The 19,122-nt window shown below is 38.1% G+C and overlaps 1 protein-coding gene across 1 annotated transcript in view; it reads right to left on the bottom strand.

Moving 5' to 3' along the window:
- MALRD1 (MAM and LDL receptor class A domain containing 1) overlaps nucleotides 1-19,122 on the bottom strand; it is an 832,608-nt gene that overhangs the window by 736,298 nt on the left and 77,188 nt on the right. The window contains 2 exon segments of the mRNA XM_027847861.1: nucleotides 397-551; nucleotides 16,755-16,901. Of these exon segments, the coding sequence (XP_027703662.1) occupies nucleotides 397-551; nucleotides 16,755-16,901 (302 nt within the window).

Here is a 19,122-nt window from a genome sequence, read left to right as displayed (position 1 = left end):
AATAAGACTTCTTCTACTTGACCCTGAAGTATAAAACCAGGACCAAGGAGCGGTTTATAGACAGGTACTATTCAACTCAATTTAAAGAGATATGTTGCAATTATTAAAGGAATTCGGAAGTAGAATGGGGTGTCTCATAAGACATTCAGTTCACCATGATTAGAAGTCATTAAATGGAGCTTGGATGATCACTTTCCAGGGGTGTTGGAGTTTGGACTCTTTGACACTCTTGCCTGTTGGAGCATCAGTTGGCCTAGATGGCTGACCTTTAAAGTCCCTTCCATCTCTGAGCAGCTGTGCTTTGTAGTAAATATTTGTTTTTAAGTAGATGAACGTGTTGATAAGAGAAGGAATTTCATTGCTTTATCAAATATAAAAGTGAACACGTCTCCTTACCTTATTATTATGCAGTCCCACAGTCAGAACACTATCTGCCATAGAATAATAAAATTGAAGATGGCAATGTTTCCCAAAGCAGTAGCACTCAGAGCTAGTAAGATAAGCATTTCTGGAAAATGTGCCTTTATCAGCTCCCAGCCACATGTAGTGACCTGAAAAAAAGGGGAGGAACATGTGGATATTTAATAAATTTAATTACTTTTTAACAAAATTACTATATTTATATACTTTTTTTGTAAAGTGGTACCAAAATAGAACTGCTTTGTTTTAAAGGATATGAAATAGCCAATCGATGGAACCACATAAAATTGTAGAATGTTTCTCCAGCACATCATGACCTCTAGTTCTTTAATTCTTTCCTGTTGTCTTACCCATCACCACTCTTCCAGTACCATTTTCCTCCTTTCAAATTCTGACTTTAAAACTAGCCATTTTAACAATGAGCCTTCCCTGTGTCCTTCAGGGTATCATCAAAGTTGGGCCACCTTCCACCATCAACCTCCATTACTAGTGCCGAGCTAGAGACCACTGTTGGAACAAAAGAAAGGGCAATGCTTTCTACACTACACCACAAATTCATGGTATCTAACCTCCGCTGGTGTCCCGTTGCTGCATGCCAATCCTTCTATTCACTTGGCAAAGAGTATCCCTGTGTATGTCACCCAGTTGTTATGCAAAGAACTCACTCATCTTTACTTCTCTATTCCTCAAAATCTTTTTGTGTCACCATCTAAATACTCTTCCTTCCAGGCTCAGAAGACAAGATGGGCCTCATCTTGCCAAACTTAACTCATCTATTTGTGTCCTTGATCACATTATCACCATTCTCCCATCCAGTCCTCTCTGAGATTTTGCTCTCCTGAGTTTTTTTTTAAAATTATTCATCCTTCATCTCTCTCTCTCTGTTGATTGTTTCTCTTCTGTTTAAAAACATGCACATGTCCCCTATCCTACAAAATCTTTCCCAGGATACTGCTATCCTCTTGTGTTATCATCTCCTTTCTTCTCTCCCCTTCAGAATAAAACTCTGGAAAAAATAATCTGTATTCATTGTTGGTGTCTTTACTTCGTCACAATCACGCTTTTAGATTGAGTAATTTAGCTTCTATTCTGCCTCTCCAATGGAATTTTTTCTCTAAAGTTATTTTTTAGTCAAATCTGTGATATCATTGGTTTTTAGAAAAAGCCCTATAAAAGAAATTCCCTCTATCAATGATGGTTAGCACATGCAGCTAGGTGAAGAGTACAAGTGGAGAAAGAGCTGGGCCTGGAGTCAGGAAGACTCATTTTCCTGAGTTCAAATCTGGCCTCAAACACTGACTAGCTGTGTGACCCTGGGCAAGTCACTTAACCATATTTGCCTCAGTTTCCTTCTCTGTAAAATGAACTGGAGAAGGAGATGGCAGACCACTCCAGTGTCTTTGCCAAGAAAGCCCCAAATAGAGTCACAAAGAGTCAGACGTGACTGAAATGACTAAATGACAACATGCTTAGCAACATACAGTCTCTTCAAAGAGTCACCTTGGGCACAGAGAAATTGAGTGATGCTTTCAGAGTCCAATGAGGTGGGCTCTCTAGCCACTATGCCAAGCTATCTCCTAAGGTCAACAGTAATCCCTTAATGTATAAGTATAACGGCCCCTTCTTAGTGTTAACTCCCTTCTGCAATATTTGACAATGTTAATCACCCCATTCTTGTGGTTACTCTTGCCAGCCTCAGTTCTAGTGATACTGCTCTGTTCTTCTCACACCTGTTTGATCATTCCTCCTCAGTGTCTCTAATGGTTTCATCCTCCTCTTTTTGATCTTTTAATTTGGGAACTTTACAAGACTTTATATTTAACATTTTTTCTCTTTGTCTTCCTAAGTGATTTCATTAATTCCCAGGGTTTCAGTTAGTGTTTCTAGTCAGATGACTTCAAATCACTCAAATCCCAAATACCCAGTAGAATCTCTCCCTTTACCTCCAAGTCCACATTTTAAACTATTTATGAGATTTTTCTACCTGATGGATTTCTCATAATTTCTCACATTCAATACATACAAGACTAATTCATCATCATCCTTTCACCAAAATCTGTTCATCTTCCCTACTTCCCTGTTTCTACTGATGGCAACACTGTCCTCTCAGTCATCTAAGTGTTAAATCTCAGAACAATATTTTACTACTTCTCTCTTTATTTCCTACTTTCAATCAATTGCTATTTCCTTGGAATTTCATTTTGATGATATTTCTCTTATCTTTCTCTTCATTCACAATGGCACCATCGTAGTCCATCTTTTTTTTAAATGAACTGTTGTAGTAGTCCTCCAAACTGGTCTCTCTGACCTTAGTCGTGCTTTGTTAAAGCTACCCTGCTGCAAAAATAATCTCTCTAGTGCACAGATCTCATCATATATGGTACAATAGAAAGAGTCAGCATTCTTTCTATTGTCTCACATCCTTACTATTTAGATGACCTTGGCCATCACTTCATTTCTCTAGATCTCAACTTCCTCACCTTTAAAATAATGGGGTTGGACAAAATGACCCCATAGGTCCGCACTGGCTCCAAATCTATGATCCTGTGATCATTCTTCTGAGAATTGCTCCATATTACCTATAGTATAAGAAACAAGTATTTGACCCTCATATTCAATGCCCTCCACAGTTTGCCTTCTACCTACTTTGTGAAGCTCATTTCATACTCCTTCCTTTGACAGTTCCTGTATTACAGTAAAATTATACTACTCTTTCCCAATCTTACTTTACAGTCTTCTGCCCTCATCTACATCTGTAAGTTCTTCCCCTAAAGTAGAACGCTTTACATTTTTGCTTCTTGACATTCAAAGGGCTCATCTCAGGTGCTGCTTCTTCCATGAAACTCTCCTTGGTCCTTGCCTACAAGCTGAAAGAGACCTCTTCCTCCTCAAATTGTCAAATTCCTTATTACACTTTGTCTAGAATCTGTCTTGCATTTATCCCATTCAACCAGCATAATACCTATTAGTAGGCATATCTTATCCTATGAGATTGCAACTTAACAGAGCCCAAATGTTGTCAGTATCCCTACTACCTTAGAACAATACCTTGCATATGGTCAGTCAATAAACATTTATTAAGCATTGACTATGTACCAAGTATTGTGAAAAGCACTGGGGATACAAAAAGAGGCTAAAGACAGGCTCACCTCCTCAGAAGTTCAAAATCTAATGGGGGAGACAATAAATGAACAAGCAGGCATAAACATGTTATATACAGTATAAATAGGAAATAAATTAAAAAGGGAATTAAGAGGGTCTAGGAAATGTTTCCTGTAGAAGATAGGATTTTATTTGGGATTTAAAGGAAACCAGGGAATCCAGTAAGCAGACATGAGGAAAGAGGGAATTCTAGGCAAGGGGGAAAGCTAGTGAAAACGTCCAGAGCTAAGACAAGGAGTGTCTCGTTCATCATGGAAACTTGCTTAATTGAATGGAATCCCAGAGTAAAAAAAAGTCTTCCCTTGTCATGTGATATGACTTGACTGAAGCACAAATCATCTCTGATACAACAAATCATCCAATTATCAAGCATTTATTAAGGGTCTACTATGTATCAGGCACTATGCTAAGATGATCTCTAAGGTACCTTCTAACTTTTGTACTATTCCCCATCTAGTTCATGAGTAAATGCCTCCAGTGATGTACACATGGTAATTTTTTTATTATAAATACCTAGCCTACTAGTTATTCAATCTTCTTCCTAATTTCTAGAGATAAATTTTGATGAAGACAAAAGGAATGAGAATTACTAGAATTATTTTTCTATTAGAATAATCTCCATCTTCCCAACTATGGCACCATCCATTTGACAGCCTTTCATTTTCAGTTAGTCTCTAATCATTATTGTTTTTGTTTAAGGGGGAGGGGTCCTGGAATTTATGTGCTGCTTTCTCAGTAGGTTTTCAGTTTTTACTGTTGAGCATCCCTTTGATATAGGACAAGCTTTGAGGTATATAACACATGAAATGGGAAGGAGGGAGAAGAAAGTGTGCTGCATTTCACAAAATGAACCAGGAAATGGAAGACCTCTACAACCCCATGCAACTTAAGTTGTAAGTTCTGTTTCACAGAACAAAACAGGCCTTTTCCTCTGAGGTAGGAAATCATTTTAGACCTTTCCTAATTTGCAATATACCAAGATCCAACAGAGAAGTTTTCTATGTGTCAAAACTCAAAGTTTTTATAAATATCATTCCATGTTTGTGTGTTTGTTTGTTTGTTTTACCAATTGCCTGGCAACTCTACCTGCACTTATAAAAACTCTAAGTACATTATAGTAAATGTATGTAAACTGGATAAACTAATCTGTAAAAATGCCACTACCACATGAATCTAATCTTTACTGGGTTTTTAATAACTTTAGAAGAAAGATCATGAGTCACTAGAAAGGTTAAAAATCTTGTTTTCATCATGACTTTGTTGTAATATAGCATATGGTTATTTTAGTGGTATTGGGTACCTCCTTCACATACTAAAATGGTTTTAAAAGGAAAATAAAACATGTAAAGAATTAATTAAAATATAATGAAATCACTTCAGAAATCCAACTTACAGTACAACAAGAATTCTGAATTAGTTTGTTCACCAAAAGGGGCCTATCCCCCCAGGCCTGATACTGTAGAAATAGTAGAAATGATGACAGTCAAAAGGAAGATAATACATTTGCTTGGTAAACAAAAATCAGATGGATGGGAGAGTATATGAGTTTAAAGTACTGAATCCCAGTAGTTTAATAGTACATAAGAAAAAAATCAGGTTATATGATGTTATGTTATGTCAAAATTCTTGAATGAAAATCTTTCCAAAATTTTCTATCAGACATTGAATTAAATTTAATTCAACAAAGATGTTTTTAAAATGTATATGATGTGTTAGATACTGTGCAAGGCTACAGCATAAAAGGTGATACAAATGACCCAGTCCTTGAGCACAGAAAACTTCCAAAAAAAGCAAAATGTGTAGGGAATGAGGATGACTGACAGCTTAGGGAGGAGACATGTTACATGTATACAAATCACTATAGCTCAAGTTAAAATATATTTGTGAACAGAAAAGATAAATATGGAGTAGCATGAGAGATTAAGGAATGTAAAGACTTTCTAGCTTGTGGGGATCAAAGAAAGATTGAATGCATAACAAAATGCGAAAAGGCACTGAGGAGAGAGGGGACCTTTCATTTTGTTTTAAATAATTTTTAAATTTCTTACGCTAATTTATAAGCTGTCCCTCTCACTACCTTCCCTCATTGAACCAGGGAGGAAGGAAGAGAAGAAGGAAGGAAGGAAAGAAAGAAGGAAGGAAGGAAAGGAGGGAGGGAAGGAGGGAAGGAGGGAGGGAGGGAAGAAGAGAGGGAGGAAGTGAAAGAGGGAAGGAGGAAGCAAGGAAGGAAGGAAGGGAGGAAGGAAGGGAGGTATGTTACAATAATATTTTATTATATACATACATTGCCCATTGAATAGCTCTCTGGTTTCTAATAGTTGACTACTTTGGAAACTGTTATAAATGTTTGTACATACCTTTTCCTCTTTCTTTGGTCTCTGGTACAGAAGCCTAGCTTATCACAGTGCCCTAGAGACTTTGGTGAAGCCCCTTCACAAACTGTGTGACTGAAAGATGCTGTCTAGGCCATCTAAGCAAATAATGAATGGGAGAGGGAAAAGACGGTACTGTAATAATCTGTTCCACGAGAACGTTATGATCATTTCTGTAAATTTAGTCTGAAAAATACAGATCAGAGGAGCAGGATTAGAGTTATCTGTGGAACCTTGGGCAATTCCTGAATCTCTTCCAGTCTCTACTTCCAAATCTGTAAAATGGGCATAACACCTATGATGCTTATTTCACTAGGTTGTTGAGTAGCTTAAGTGAGACAATGTCTAAAGAGTGCTTTATAAATGTTAAGTGGCTGGGTAGATACCTGCTTTCTTAGAAACTCTGTTATTCTGGTTTGCTTATCTAACATTTTCATCACACTTAAAAGTTTTACAGAGCATGTACACATAGCTCATTGAATCCTCACAACAATCCTAAGAGGTAGGTGCTATTATTATCTTCATTTTACTAATGAGGTAACTGAGGTTGGGAAAGGTTTAGTGCCTTGCCAGGAGAGAAGAGTCATTAAGTACCTCAGGCAAGATTTGAACTCAGGCCTTTTTCTGACTCCAAGTCTGACATTCTATCCACTATCTCATTTAGCTACCTCAACAGTACACATACCAACAGAAAAAAAAAGAATAAAGAAAGCAGAGGCTCTTAATGTGTGTTATGGACCCCTTTGGCAGTCGGGTAAAACCTATGGACCCTTCTCAGAATAATTGTTTAAATGTATTAAACAAAATATATAGGATTATGAAGGAAACCAGTTAAATTGAAATGTAATAATCAAATTATTTTTTAGAGCAAGCTCATGGACCCCAGATTAAGATACACTAATACCTCTAGTGATAAATAAAGTTATTTCCATGCACACAGTTCACTGTAGAAACTTAACCAGAAAAGTTAATACCAGTGGAGGCAAAAGTATCTTTTCCACAATGTGGATTCTTTTTCTTCTCCCCCAGCAGAGCACTTCCTGCTGAGAGGTAGTTTGTCAGCCTTCTCCACTAAATAAGTGAGGTACTCCCACTTTTTTTTTCAAAACATTTCCATACCCAGTGAGGTAAAGATGACTAGGCAATATAAACCTTGAGCATGCAACCCTTGGTCAGGCAAAAATCTCTGCATCTGCAAGGGGTGTGAACAAATTTTATGTTATATTGTCTTTCTCCATCCAAGCCCTAGTCTTTTTTCCCCTTTCTTCATTTTCTCATTCCTCCCTGCCTTCCCTTTTTTCCCCTCTTTTCTCTTCATTTCCCCTCCTCTTATCCTTTGTCTTAAATTGCTTCACCTACTTCTTTAGAAAAGTCAGGAGCCAAGGAACCTGAACCAGACACAGGTCACTTCCTTTTCTCCTCGGCTTTCATGAGCAGCATTCAAATACAGAGGGGCCAGACTTGCCCCAACCTTCTCATCATCCAAACCAACTTCATTAAGGGAAGTTTTCTTTGTAGAACTTGTGTTGAGCACAATTATCACAGAAATGTATGTTACAAATATTAGCAAACTGCACATACACATGTGTAAATGAATATCAATAAAGGAATTTCCCACCCACCAGGAATTCCCAACACCAATGACAATGTGTATTGGTGAACGCAAAATTGCACAGATATCTACCAGGTAAGTTATATTGTGGCAATCTTTATGATACTCTAAAAAAACTTGCCCTTGTCTCTAATGTCTCCTCAAGCTATTCTATTACCCTCCCTCTGTCTTCCCTTTGCCTGATAAACTTCTAGAAAGAGTAATCAACTTTCATTGCCATTGTTTCTCAAAGTCTTGCAATCTGGCTTCTGAACCCACCATTTAAATATATCTACTCTCTGAAAGGCTACTAGTAGCTTCCTAATTGCTAAACCCAGTGAACTTCCCTCAATTTGAATCTTCCTTCACCATTTGGTAACATCTGATGATGAGGGCCAGCCTCTCCCCTTCTGCATATATATTCTTCCCTTGGTATCAGTGACCCTTCCTTTTTCTGGTTTTCCTACCTGTCTGATCACTCTTTAATCTCCTTTTCTGGTTCAGCATCACTCTCTTTCTTGTTAAGTGTGGCATTATTTAAGTATCTGCTTTGTGCCCTCTTCTCTATATATATTCTCTCCCTTGGCGAGCTCATAGTCTAATGGATGGAAACACAGTAGACAGAGCATCAGGAAGAACTGAGTTCAAATCCAACTTCAGATACTTACTAGCTGTGTGATGTTGGACAAGTCACTTAGCTGTATTTGCCTCAGTGTCTTCCTTTGCAAAATGAGCTGGAGAAGGAAATATCAAACCACTCCAGGATCTTTGCCAAGTGAAACCCAAACGGGGTCACGAAGAGTTGGACATGTCTGAAATGACTAAACAACCACAAATAATATCTATTCAAAGGATTACCAAATCTGTCCACTGATGTCAGTACTGCCTCTTCTATTGTCTCCTAGACATGTCTGATTTAGATGTTCCGGCCCTTCAAACATAACATGGTCATATCAGATCACCATTCCCCCACTAAACTTGTGCCTTCTTCCCATTTCTTTACTTTTGTTGATGGCACTAACATCCTTTTGGTTACCGAAGCTTGAAACCTCAGACTCTTCTTTGACCCTTCCCATTCCCTTCTTTCCCTCATATCCAATTAGATGCCAAGGACTGTGGTTCTAACTCAACATTGCTCACATTTTCCTCTTTTCTCAAACCACATGATCATCATCCTAGTTCAGAGTCTCAACACCTGTAAACCTGAATTATTATAGTTCTCTCCAAACTAATCTCCATTTCTAGTTTCATTCCTCTCCAATGCATTCTCCACACAGAAGACAAAAGAATTTTTCTAAGCTATGAGTTTGGTTATACCACTCTCAAGCTCAAAAGTCTTCACTGACTCCCCATCACTCATAACACAAAATATAAACTCATTAGCCTGGAATAAGATCTTCTACAATCTGGACGCAACACCCCTTATTTAACATTATTTAACATATAATATCTTATTTAGCATTACTCCTGCCAGACTAAATTACGTAGTATTGGAAATATTGACCTGCTATTTCCTATTTCTGTATATTCACACAGACCATTCCCAATATGTCTCTGCTTTTCAGAATCCTTCTTTTACTTCAAGGCTCAGATCAGGTGTATCTTTCTTAAAGACTTCCCTAATTAATAAGGTTGCAAGTTATCACTCCCTCCTCGAATTTTACTAAAGCCTTTCAAGTGAATCTTTCTTTTGTCCCCATCACACCCTGCCTTGTTTTTCACTTGTCTGTGTAGATGTCATATCCTTCTTGTTAGATTGTAAGTTCAGGACTTAGCAGAGTGCCTTAGACCTAATCAATGGTTCTTGAATTAAATTCTTCAGCACTCCCCTATATATATTTTCTATAGTAAATTCCTTGAGGCCAAGGATAGTCTTTGCTTTTATATTTGTATTAGCATAATGCCTGGCAGAGAGTAAATTTTCAATATTTTTTTTCATTCATTCATTTAGTAATTCAGGAACCAGACTGCCAAGAATTCTCAAGACCAATGAAAATGTGTTCCAGACAAAAACAACAAAGTCAGAAATCAGAAAAAAAAAATTTTTCTATCTGGTTACACTCAGGGAGGGAATAACCCATCCAGTCATGTACAAAAAATACGTAATCACACATATAAAGCTCAAAGGGACCTTAGCTGTCAGTGAGTTCAATTCCTTCATTTTATAGATGAGGAAACAGACTGAGAGCAGTTGAGTAACTTGCCCAGGGCCACACAGCTAATAGATTGTCTAAGGCAGAATTTGTACTCATGTAAAAGCCTAAGACACTAACCACCGCCAATGACATATTTTCTTTAGTCTCTTTTCTTTGCAATGCTTCATTTTAGTCTTGCCAAAAGCACAAAGACAAGGAAGGCTTACTGTGTGTTGTAACTATTAAATGAATTCAAAATCTACCTAGCTCAAATTCCATTTTTAATCCCATCAGATACGTCAGTATCCAGATGATACAAGTGTGATATCCTCCACACATTTATGACTGCATAATAACAAGCACTCAAATATAATAACTGTATTTTTGTAAGAGGCTGATGATTTGAAATCATCGTTTAATTCACTGCGCTGGCTCATTCCTTTGAGGCCAGAAAAACTATAGGGTGCTCCCTTTGTTCGATACAAGATACAATTCTTGTGAGAAGGCAACAATGAGGCATAAAAGCGGACAGTTTATCAAGAAAAAAGAAAATGGCCAGAGAAGATTGAAAAGGGAGAACAAAGAAAAAGGAGACTAATAAGCAGTGTTACTTAATGAATAGCAAGGAGCAGTGACAAAAAGTCTTCTAAAATGTAAAGACAGCAGGCAAGACAATAATCCAGATTTATAGCAAGTGGGGATAGAGCTGCTAGCCTGAGCTAGAATTTTGTACACACACAGGTAAAGGAAAAGAAAATTAGGAGCTAAATACCTACTCAGTTGGATCCACTAAAAACAAAATAACAGTTCAGAAAAGAAAAAAGTCAGGCCAACTTGAGATATTTATTTAGTCACCTTGCAAGAAAATCAAGCAAATAAGTTTTCAGGAATAGATAGTGGATAAGGAAAGTTTCTTTTATCAAAATGAAAGGAGTAAAAGATGTAGAGTAATTCTGCAAAGTAACAAACTCTTTTAATGTAGAAGATACATTTTTTAAAAGCTGTAACAAAATTTTTGAAATTATTTCAGGCAATTTAAATGATAGTATCCTACTCCCAATTTCTTTGTCAACAAAATCTATGTAAAGCCTATGTTAAAGAACCCTTTGGAAATAGAGGTGTGGTTCATTTCCTGTTTAAGATTAAGAAGTGAGAACCAGGCAGCACAATTTGAAATTCCACTCAAGCTGAAATGAGAGCTGTTTACAGAGACCAAAAAAATTCTTAATAGACTTAGAATCATGAATACAAAAAAAAAAAAATCAATGGCTATGGTCATTGCATACTAGATTAAGAACAATCCAGTTTAGAGAAGACATAAAGAAGGAAATGAAATCAAATAGTTTACACAAAGTTATAAAAAGAAAATGAAATGATCAATTTTGAATTCAAAAAATGAAGACCTCTGATTTTGCATATAAGGAAACAGAAGCCCAGAAAAGTGTAAAGATCTCCCCTTGGTCACAGAGCTAATGAAGACACAAGCCCATATCTTCATCTCCAAGCCCAGTGTGCCCTTTCCATCATGGAACATGTTAACTGCAATTCAACAAACATATATTATGTATGGAATGAAAGGCAGTGTGTATACATTGGGGATAGAGAGATGAAAACTAACACAGTCACTCTCCTTAAGGGGCAGTTAGGTGATGTCACAGTGCCTAAAGCATTGGGCTCTAGAGTTAGGAAGACCTGAGTTCAAATCCAACCTCAGATACTTACTAGTTGTATAACCCCAGGGAAGAGTCACTTCACCTCTGTCTACCTCAGTTTCCTCATTTGTAAAATGGGGATAATTATAGCACTTATCTCCCAATGCTGTTGTGAGGATAAAACAAGATGATAATTGTAAAGCATTTAGCCCAGTGTCTGGCACATAGTAAGCCATATATAAATGCTAGTTATGGTTAAGGAGCTTACTAAAATCTAACATACAGAATGAAGTGTGACAAAAGGTAAACTATTTTAGTGTGCAATAGAGCAGCAAAATGTCATAAGAAAATATAAGCAGAAAGAGATCGCTTCCAGGTCGTAAAAGCAGGGAAAGCTTCATAGAAAAAAGTAACCACTGACTTAGCCCTTAAAGGAAGAGTGATTTTAACAGGCAAGGATGGAAGACAGGTTTCATTCCGAATAGATAGAAAATCCTACACAATTGCACAGAAGCTGGAGAGGACAGGATGAGATCAGGCAATAGCAAATAGTCCCATTTGTCTAGACCACAGAGAGTGCATGAAGGGAAAAGGGTGAAATAAGCTTGGAAACCAGGTTGTAGCATGATAGCTCGGGGTCTTAAACACCAGGTGGAAGAGTATATTTTATCCAAAACATTGGAGCAGGGCAAATCACAGTCAGACTTTTGCCTTAAGAAGATGATTTTGGCAGCTGTGTTGTGACTTGGAGAATGGAGGGAATGGAGCCTGGAGACTAATTAGGAGTAAAAAAAACAACCTGAGTTAGGGGTGTAGCTGAGGAATATAAATACGGGGACGAGACAGAGAAATGTGATAGATCTAGAATTGACGGGGCTTGGCAAGTGAGTGAATGCGGTTGGTGAAGGAGAGGGAAATTGTGGGAGAAGGTCAAAGTGAGCAGGAAATAACTGAAGTTACCACTGAGATAGAACATTCTCAGTGCTGATAGGGCTCAGAGGTATGTGGGCATTTGGGGCTGGAGGTATACCTCTGTATATGGTTGATAATAGAAGCCATGAGAGTAGATGAGTATTTTCAATCAATAAACATTTATTAAACATCTATTTATGCTGAACATTTATGCTAAACACTTGATTAAGAAAGAAGAGAAAAGGACAGAAACTTGTGAGACTGAAAGAATATATGAACAAGAGAAGAAGACTGGGAAGGTACATTCGGATAGTCAATAATATGTCATGTTTATTTCATTTAATTCCCACAACAACTCTGCTTATGAGGCAGATACTACAAGTATAATAGACCCATTTTACAGAGGAGTAAACTGAGACTCAGAAAGGTTAAATAACTTGCCCAAGGTCACATAGCTATTCAGATTCAGGGGCAGCTTTCAAACTCAGGTCTTCTTAACTTCAAATTCAGCAGAAAGATAGACAGACAGACAGATAGAGGTTGAGAAAGAGTAATTAGTTGAAGTATTTAGGGCATCATAATTTTGACATTCTAGATGCCAAACACAGTACAGAGCAGATGCTTAATAAATACTTGTGGGTTGGTTGATTGATTCGACAGAGTGTTAATATATGGAGAAAATAGTAAGAAGCTAGCCTGGATAAAGATGGTACTAGAACATGCTAGAAGGATTGGTTCTTATGATAAGTAGTATGTTGGTAGAAGAGCAATAAGTGATGGAAGAGGAGAGGCTGAGCAAGATGGTAAGAGAAACCTGTGGTTTTCGTTTGATCATATGTTTTTATATAAACATTACTGAAAAATTGAGGTCTACCAGTCAAAATGTCCTTTCTTCTAGTTTTTGATACTTCAGTATTTGTCCTGTCTTGCCTTTGATAAGTATTTTGTTAGTCACTGAAATATGTGTTGGCTGTTTTTAAAAACTGGTCTCCTTGTGGTTTTCCACCTTGAAAAAACCCAAGCTATTCTGTTAAAGAAACAGTAACAACCCTTTAAAAGCTGAAAAAAGCCTTCTGCTTGTTTTCAGAGGGTAAATTCAGCTGTTTTGCAGAAATATTTTGTCTGTTCTTGACAGTGTTCTTATGTTCTCAACTATACTTTCCTCTGTGCTTCAGTATGACCGATCTTGTTTCATTTAGGACCTGAATGATCTTTGACATGATTGACTTCCCCACACCAACAGCTACTGAAATGTGCTCTTTAAGCACCTCAACTTTTGCGTATTTTCTTGGAGCGATATCCATTCTCCAAAGCCTCAAAACTAAAAATAAAACAAAAACAGAACAGTGGAATACTTCTACACGGCATAAAATCCAGCTCTCAAAAGAGGAGTAAATAAAGGCGGGGCATCTAGCTCAATCTGACTTCATCTGGTAAAGATCAGATGTTCTGAGTTAGCCTCTTATTGTCAACAGAAGCACAAATGAATGACCAGCACTGTCAAAAATGAAAATAAGCAAAGATTGCTTGTGCTAAGTAATTGACACACCACCGAAGAATCCTCTATGATTCTAATCTATATATGAGGGACAAGCATGTTGTTGGATGAGAGGCTACAATATTGTCTACTGAGTCAAGTGATTTTGTTTAAGCTAACAGCTATCTATGAAGGCCAAATTTTGAATTTCCCATACTTCTTAGTTGTGATGCAACAGTGGGAACACGGCTTGTTGAAGAAAATCATTTGGGTAACCCTAACTATTCCCTACTGGTGATTTCATTCAAGATAGCCTTGGTATATGCATAGAAGAGTTTCCTGAAGATTTTAGAGATATGAGAAAGTAGGCATAGAGTTCTGTAGATACGAAGGTGTTCTCATTGTCTTTTTCGTTTTGTAAAAGTATCATCTTTTTTAATTCTTTTGGAATCTCCTCCCTCTTTTAGAAACCTTGAAAATCGATCCCTGTGTACCTTTAAAATTGTATTTCTTCCAGTACAAATTTCTTCTCTATATGTGTCTCTGACTCATCCTCTCTTCCTGATTTCACTTTCTTAGATATCACAGCCACTTCCACAAATGGGACACAGCATACTGAGGTAGCCAGGTCCAAATGCGGTGGTGCTACTCTCATGGTCAATAACAATATGCTCTGATGCTGAATACATTTCAGGCAAAATATGAAACAGAAATGCCTTGCCCATCTTATTTGATTGCCCAAGTTTAAAATGATGGTGCTGAGTATGAGCTCCTCATGACTAGGGATTGTTTGACTCATTATATTTGTATCCCTAACACCTCACACAGTACCTGGCATAAAGTCAACAAAATGCTTTTTGGTTGATTAATTGATGCTTATAATAAACATAGTAATATTAGCAGCCAGCAACCTCCATGACTCTCTTCTATCTCTGTGACAGAATTCAAACTTCTCAGACTAACATTTAAGGTCCCCTCCCTAGTCTGGGTCAAACCCAGGAAAAGATCTAACCTCCTTGACACTATTTTTCCTGCCCTTTGTATACTCTACATTCTAGACAAACTGAACCAGCAGCTGTCCCCTGATCTTGTTCCACATCCTCCCATTTCTACACTTTTGTGCAGTTATCTACCATGCCTTAATATGTTCCTTCCTTATTTCTATCTATTTCAATTCTTCTCTTTCCACAAAATTCAGCTCAGGTCCTACCTCTTTCGTGAAGCATCCCCCCATTTTCCCCAGTTGACCATGATCTCTTCCTCTTCAAAGGTTTCTTTTTTTTCTTTCTTTCTTCCTTCCTTCCTTTCTTTCTTTCTCTTTTTTTGGTACTTTCATTGATCTTCTTTGCTTTCATCACATTCTACCTATTAAAATACTTTTTTTGTATAATTGAATACCATAATTATTAGATTGTAAGATCTTTGAGAGTAGAAACTATTGTTTTCCTTCTTTGTGTCTTCATTGTGTAACACAGTACCTTGTAAATAGTAGGTATTTGATAAGTATTATGAAGTTGAAATGAATTTGATCTTGGCACTGTATGGCACTTAATTTTTTCCAAAACCTTCACATATTTTAATTCATTTCATCTATATGATGTAAATATGTCAGGTACTGTTAGGCCTTATCGGGGAACTGAAGCCTAGAAACGCTAAACAACTTGCTTGTACCGTGCAGAATTTTTAGTGATAGAGCTAGGACTAAAACCCATATCTGCCTCCTTTACTCAAACACCCACCACACTAACTAAAGGAAACAAGGAGAATATTTAGCTTGTGTTATTACTATTGTTGCTCCTAATGCTTTGGGATTATTTTAATGGAATATCCAATGTGTTTTCCTGTGCCTCCCACAGTGCCTAGGATAGAGTTGATAATGGTAGGAATTTAATAAATGTGATAATAATACACTGACAGATGGAAATTAGAGGTTAGAGACTGGAGGGGGGAGGCAGGGTGGAGCAGGAGAAACAACTCACTAACAATACTGCAATGACAAGAAGGGTAAGGAAGTAGATATATAAAAAGGCTTTTTTTTTTTTTGAGTCCATCACTGAGTACGAACCTTTTCTGGCATTAATAAAACAATAAAAACTAGACTGGTAAAAATGTAATCCAGGGTAACTCTGTCTCTAAACAGCTAGAGAAGAGATTCCTTTCTATCAATTTCTAATAAAGAGAAAGACGGTCTTCATTCAAGTCCAACTCCAAAGCCTCATGGTGCTACATGGGTAATCCTGGGCTCTTGAAAGCCAATGAAAAAGAAGCTATAAATGTGTGGAAGGGCTTCAAGTACAAATCCCATGATGGAGTTGGTATCTGTCATCCAAACTAACCTAGTTTAGAGAAGTACGTCACTAAAAGATGGGTCGCTGGCTAATGAATTTTTTTTGGCCACTAGTCATAAAATGCCACAAGCAAAAACAATTCTCAACAGTTTAGAGTAAGTGTCTTAACATTCTTTTTGTCACTGAGCCCTTCAACAGACTGGAGAAACCCATCAGAATCATGTTTTTTAAATAACTGAAGAAAAGGCTCAATTTCAATTAGAGTTAGTGAAAATAAAGGTGTAATTTTTCCCACATCCAAGTGCTCAGAGCACTTGAAATGTACTCACAGACCTCCTCAGTGTTCCTTGTATTGATCCCAGGTTAAAAACCTGTAGTTTAGAAGTGACAAACTTGCTATCCTCCCACCAGATTAAAATAAATGTAATTGGGAATTATAAAGGTACAACATAAATAAATAAAAATACAACAGAGATAATGTTAAATTGCAGTTTTCTTAATCAATATGAAAGTAGCAGAGATTCATTTCTATTTGAGTTTGACGCCATTGGTATAGATGATTTGCCACATGTATCCGTGGAAGAAGGACCCTTGCTAGTGTTCATGCTATAGCTATGGTACCAATCACAACCTATTTAACACATAGTATTCCCATCAAAAATGCCCAATGGCATTTTTCATACTCGTGCAATAAAAACACATTCGTAAGACTAACACAAAACAGTTAGTATCCTTGTTTCCCTACCTTCTGTATCACCGCCTTGATCTTCTGGAGGTGCTGATCCAAACTCCAGTTTCTCTCTTGCTTTTGTACGGACCCAGGAAACTTCCTTGGAAGATGTTGCAGAGCCCCAACCACACGTATCAGACTCAAATCCACAAAACTGACATACTACGGGGGGAAAAAATAGCTCTGCTTTGTATTAGGGAATAACAAAGGATCCTAGGCCTAATTCTCTCACTGATTCAACTTGGGCAAACTACTTTGTGTCTGATTACTCAGAATTGTTTTTAAGGAATTTGTTTCTAATTAAGTAACTAACTGTGGCAACATGGGGCCACTCCTTCTGCCATCTCTGTTGGACCTCCTTCCCTTAACTCTCCCATGTTGTAGGTTATCATCATCCCAAGAAGGACATCTTTCTTCCCATGTCCCAGGTTCTGAGATGCCTTAACCTGAGGGCCAGGAGGAAAGACATTCATAGAAGGGGAAGCTCTAGAAAGGGAGGGGGCAACTCCCCAGGGCCCCTGCCTAGCAAATAAATTCACTTTTTAGTAAACTAGCAAATCTCCACTGTATCTACCAAGGGTCTCTCAAACTCTGTGAAGATCAAGGGATGATAAGAATAGGGATGGGAGTGAGGAAGGAGAGCAAGGTGGTTGGTGGAGAGGCAGAGGATATATGAACATGGGAACCTCCAATCCTGCATAGCTAGGTGATAGCCAGTGTGCATAATAGGGACAGGTCTATTACATGTCTAGACTACCTAAGATGGTGTTACCCCTATGAAAGGCTCTTGGGAACTATTTTTGGGAGACTGAAAAACCATGTTTGGACATTCTGCAATGTCCTACCACTTAGCTGGGAGGAATCTTTTTCTGTTGGTTGCATAGCCCAAACTATCAGCTACTTCAAAAGGTCTGAGTCATCGTGGGGGAGGGGCTTCAAATGCATTCCTCCTAGAGGGTGCAGAGTCTTCACTCACCATCCATAAAAGGAATAGGTTTAGGACCTCCTTCTCCAGCCCCCAAGCCAAATGACCTCCTCCTCCCATGGACCTGGAACTTCCCTCAGTCCCTTTGGCCTTCTCACTCTGGAATTTCCTTCCATTCACTGCTCTTTCTCCTGGGTCCTCCATTTTGGGAAGTGACCTAAGCCATGCTTCTGAATCTCCAGATTTCGTCTCCTTGCCCCATGGACTGCCTCTTCCTATTCCCCCCACTTTTTAGCTCCCTTTTATAGGTTGCCTTACTCCACTAGAATCTAAGCTTCATGAGGGCAGGAGCTGTCTTTTTTTCTTTTTTATTTGTGTTTATGTATCCCCAGCATATTGTAAACTCAAGAAATACTTCATCACCTGCCTGCCTAAGCCTTCAACCTTTTGGTTCATTCTTTCTCCTTCTAGGTTCAGGTATTGGGTCTCTCTGATATGAGCCATGGAATAAGGGTATCCAGGAATATAAGCCTGGTGTTACAGTCAGCCCATCATTGAGGCCTCTAGAACAGAGAACAATCATCATTAGACTGTGACATTTGGGAGTCCAGTCCAATAGAAGCCAGGCTATGATAAAGGCTTTGGCCTTGAAGTTGGTAGAACCAAAGTTAGAGAATAACTAAGCTAAACGGTGAGCCTAATCTCTTTCCCTACCCCCAAGAGACTGAAATGGCATAGGAACAATTATATCCCAAATGTGTTAGGAAAAAAATGTATGTTCAGCCTATATCTTGGAAGTAAATATTCCTTTGTAAAAGTTAACCCTATGTTATTTGTTTAAATAAAACAGCATAATATCAAATGAGATAATATTTGTAAAAAGCACGTGGCACAGTACCTGGTACATAGAAGGTGCTGTGTAATTTCTTATTCTTTTCCCTCTATTAATAACTGAACCCTTGCACTTAGGGAGAAAAGGCTAGTAGAGAGAAGGGGTACCTCCAAATCCTAGGTGGCTGAAAACTTTGGGGTGAGAGGAATAATTGGCCTGGCCCTGAGAAAGTGGGGACCAGGGCAAGCAAATTGGAAAGAAAACCGAGCTCCAAAGGCAAAGCACAGACAAGAGGAGGATACTCAAGGGTGGTGAAAATGAAAAGGACTGTCAGCACCTTCTCTCTTTTCCAAGATCTAAGCAAGCAGGAAATAATTGAGAATCGGTACTCTCCCTCCTATTACTCACTTCCCAACTTGTGGCTTACCCCAAGTTCTAGGACAGCCTCATTCCAGTTGATGGTCAAGGAATGAGATGGTGACAAGTGTAGAAGGCACAAGAAAAGTAGAGTAAGGTAGAAAGATTTTCGATCAACAAACCCAGACTCCAGATGTCATTCAGATTCGACTCCCCTCTCTCTCAAATCCCAGTTAAAATCCTGCTACCCACCTCTGACTCGGTACCAA

The sequence above is a fragment of the Vombatus ursinus genome, unplaced genomic scaffold (genome assembly GCF_900497805.2).
Source record: "Vombatus ursinus unplaced genomic scaffold, bare-nosed wombat genome assembly UNPS02005459.1, whole genome shotgun sequence".
Taxonomy (NCBI): domain Eukaryota; kingdom Metazoa; phylum Chordata; class Mammalia; order Diprotodontia; family Vombatidae; genus Vombatus; species Vombatus ursinus.
Note: the sequence above shows the minus strand (reverse complement) of the source record. Positions and strands in the feature narration are given on the sequence as shown.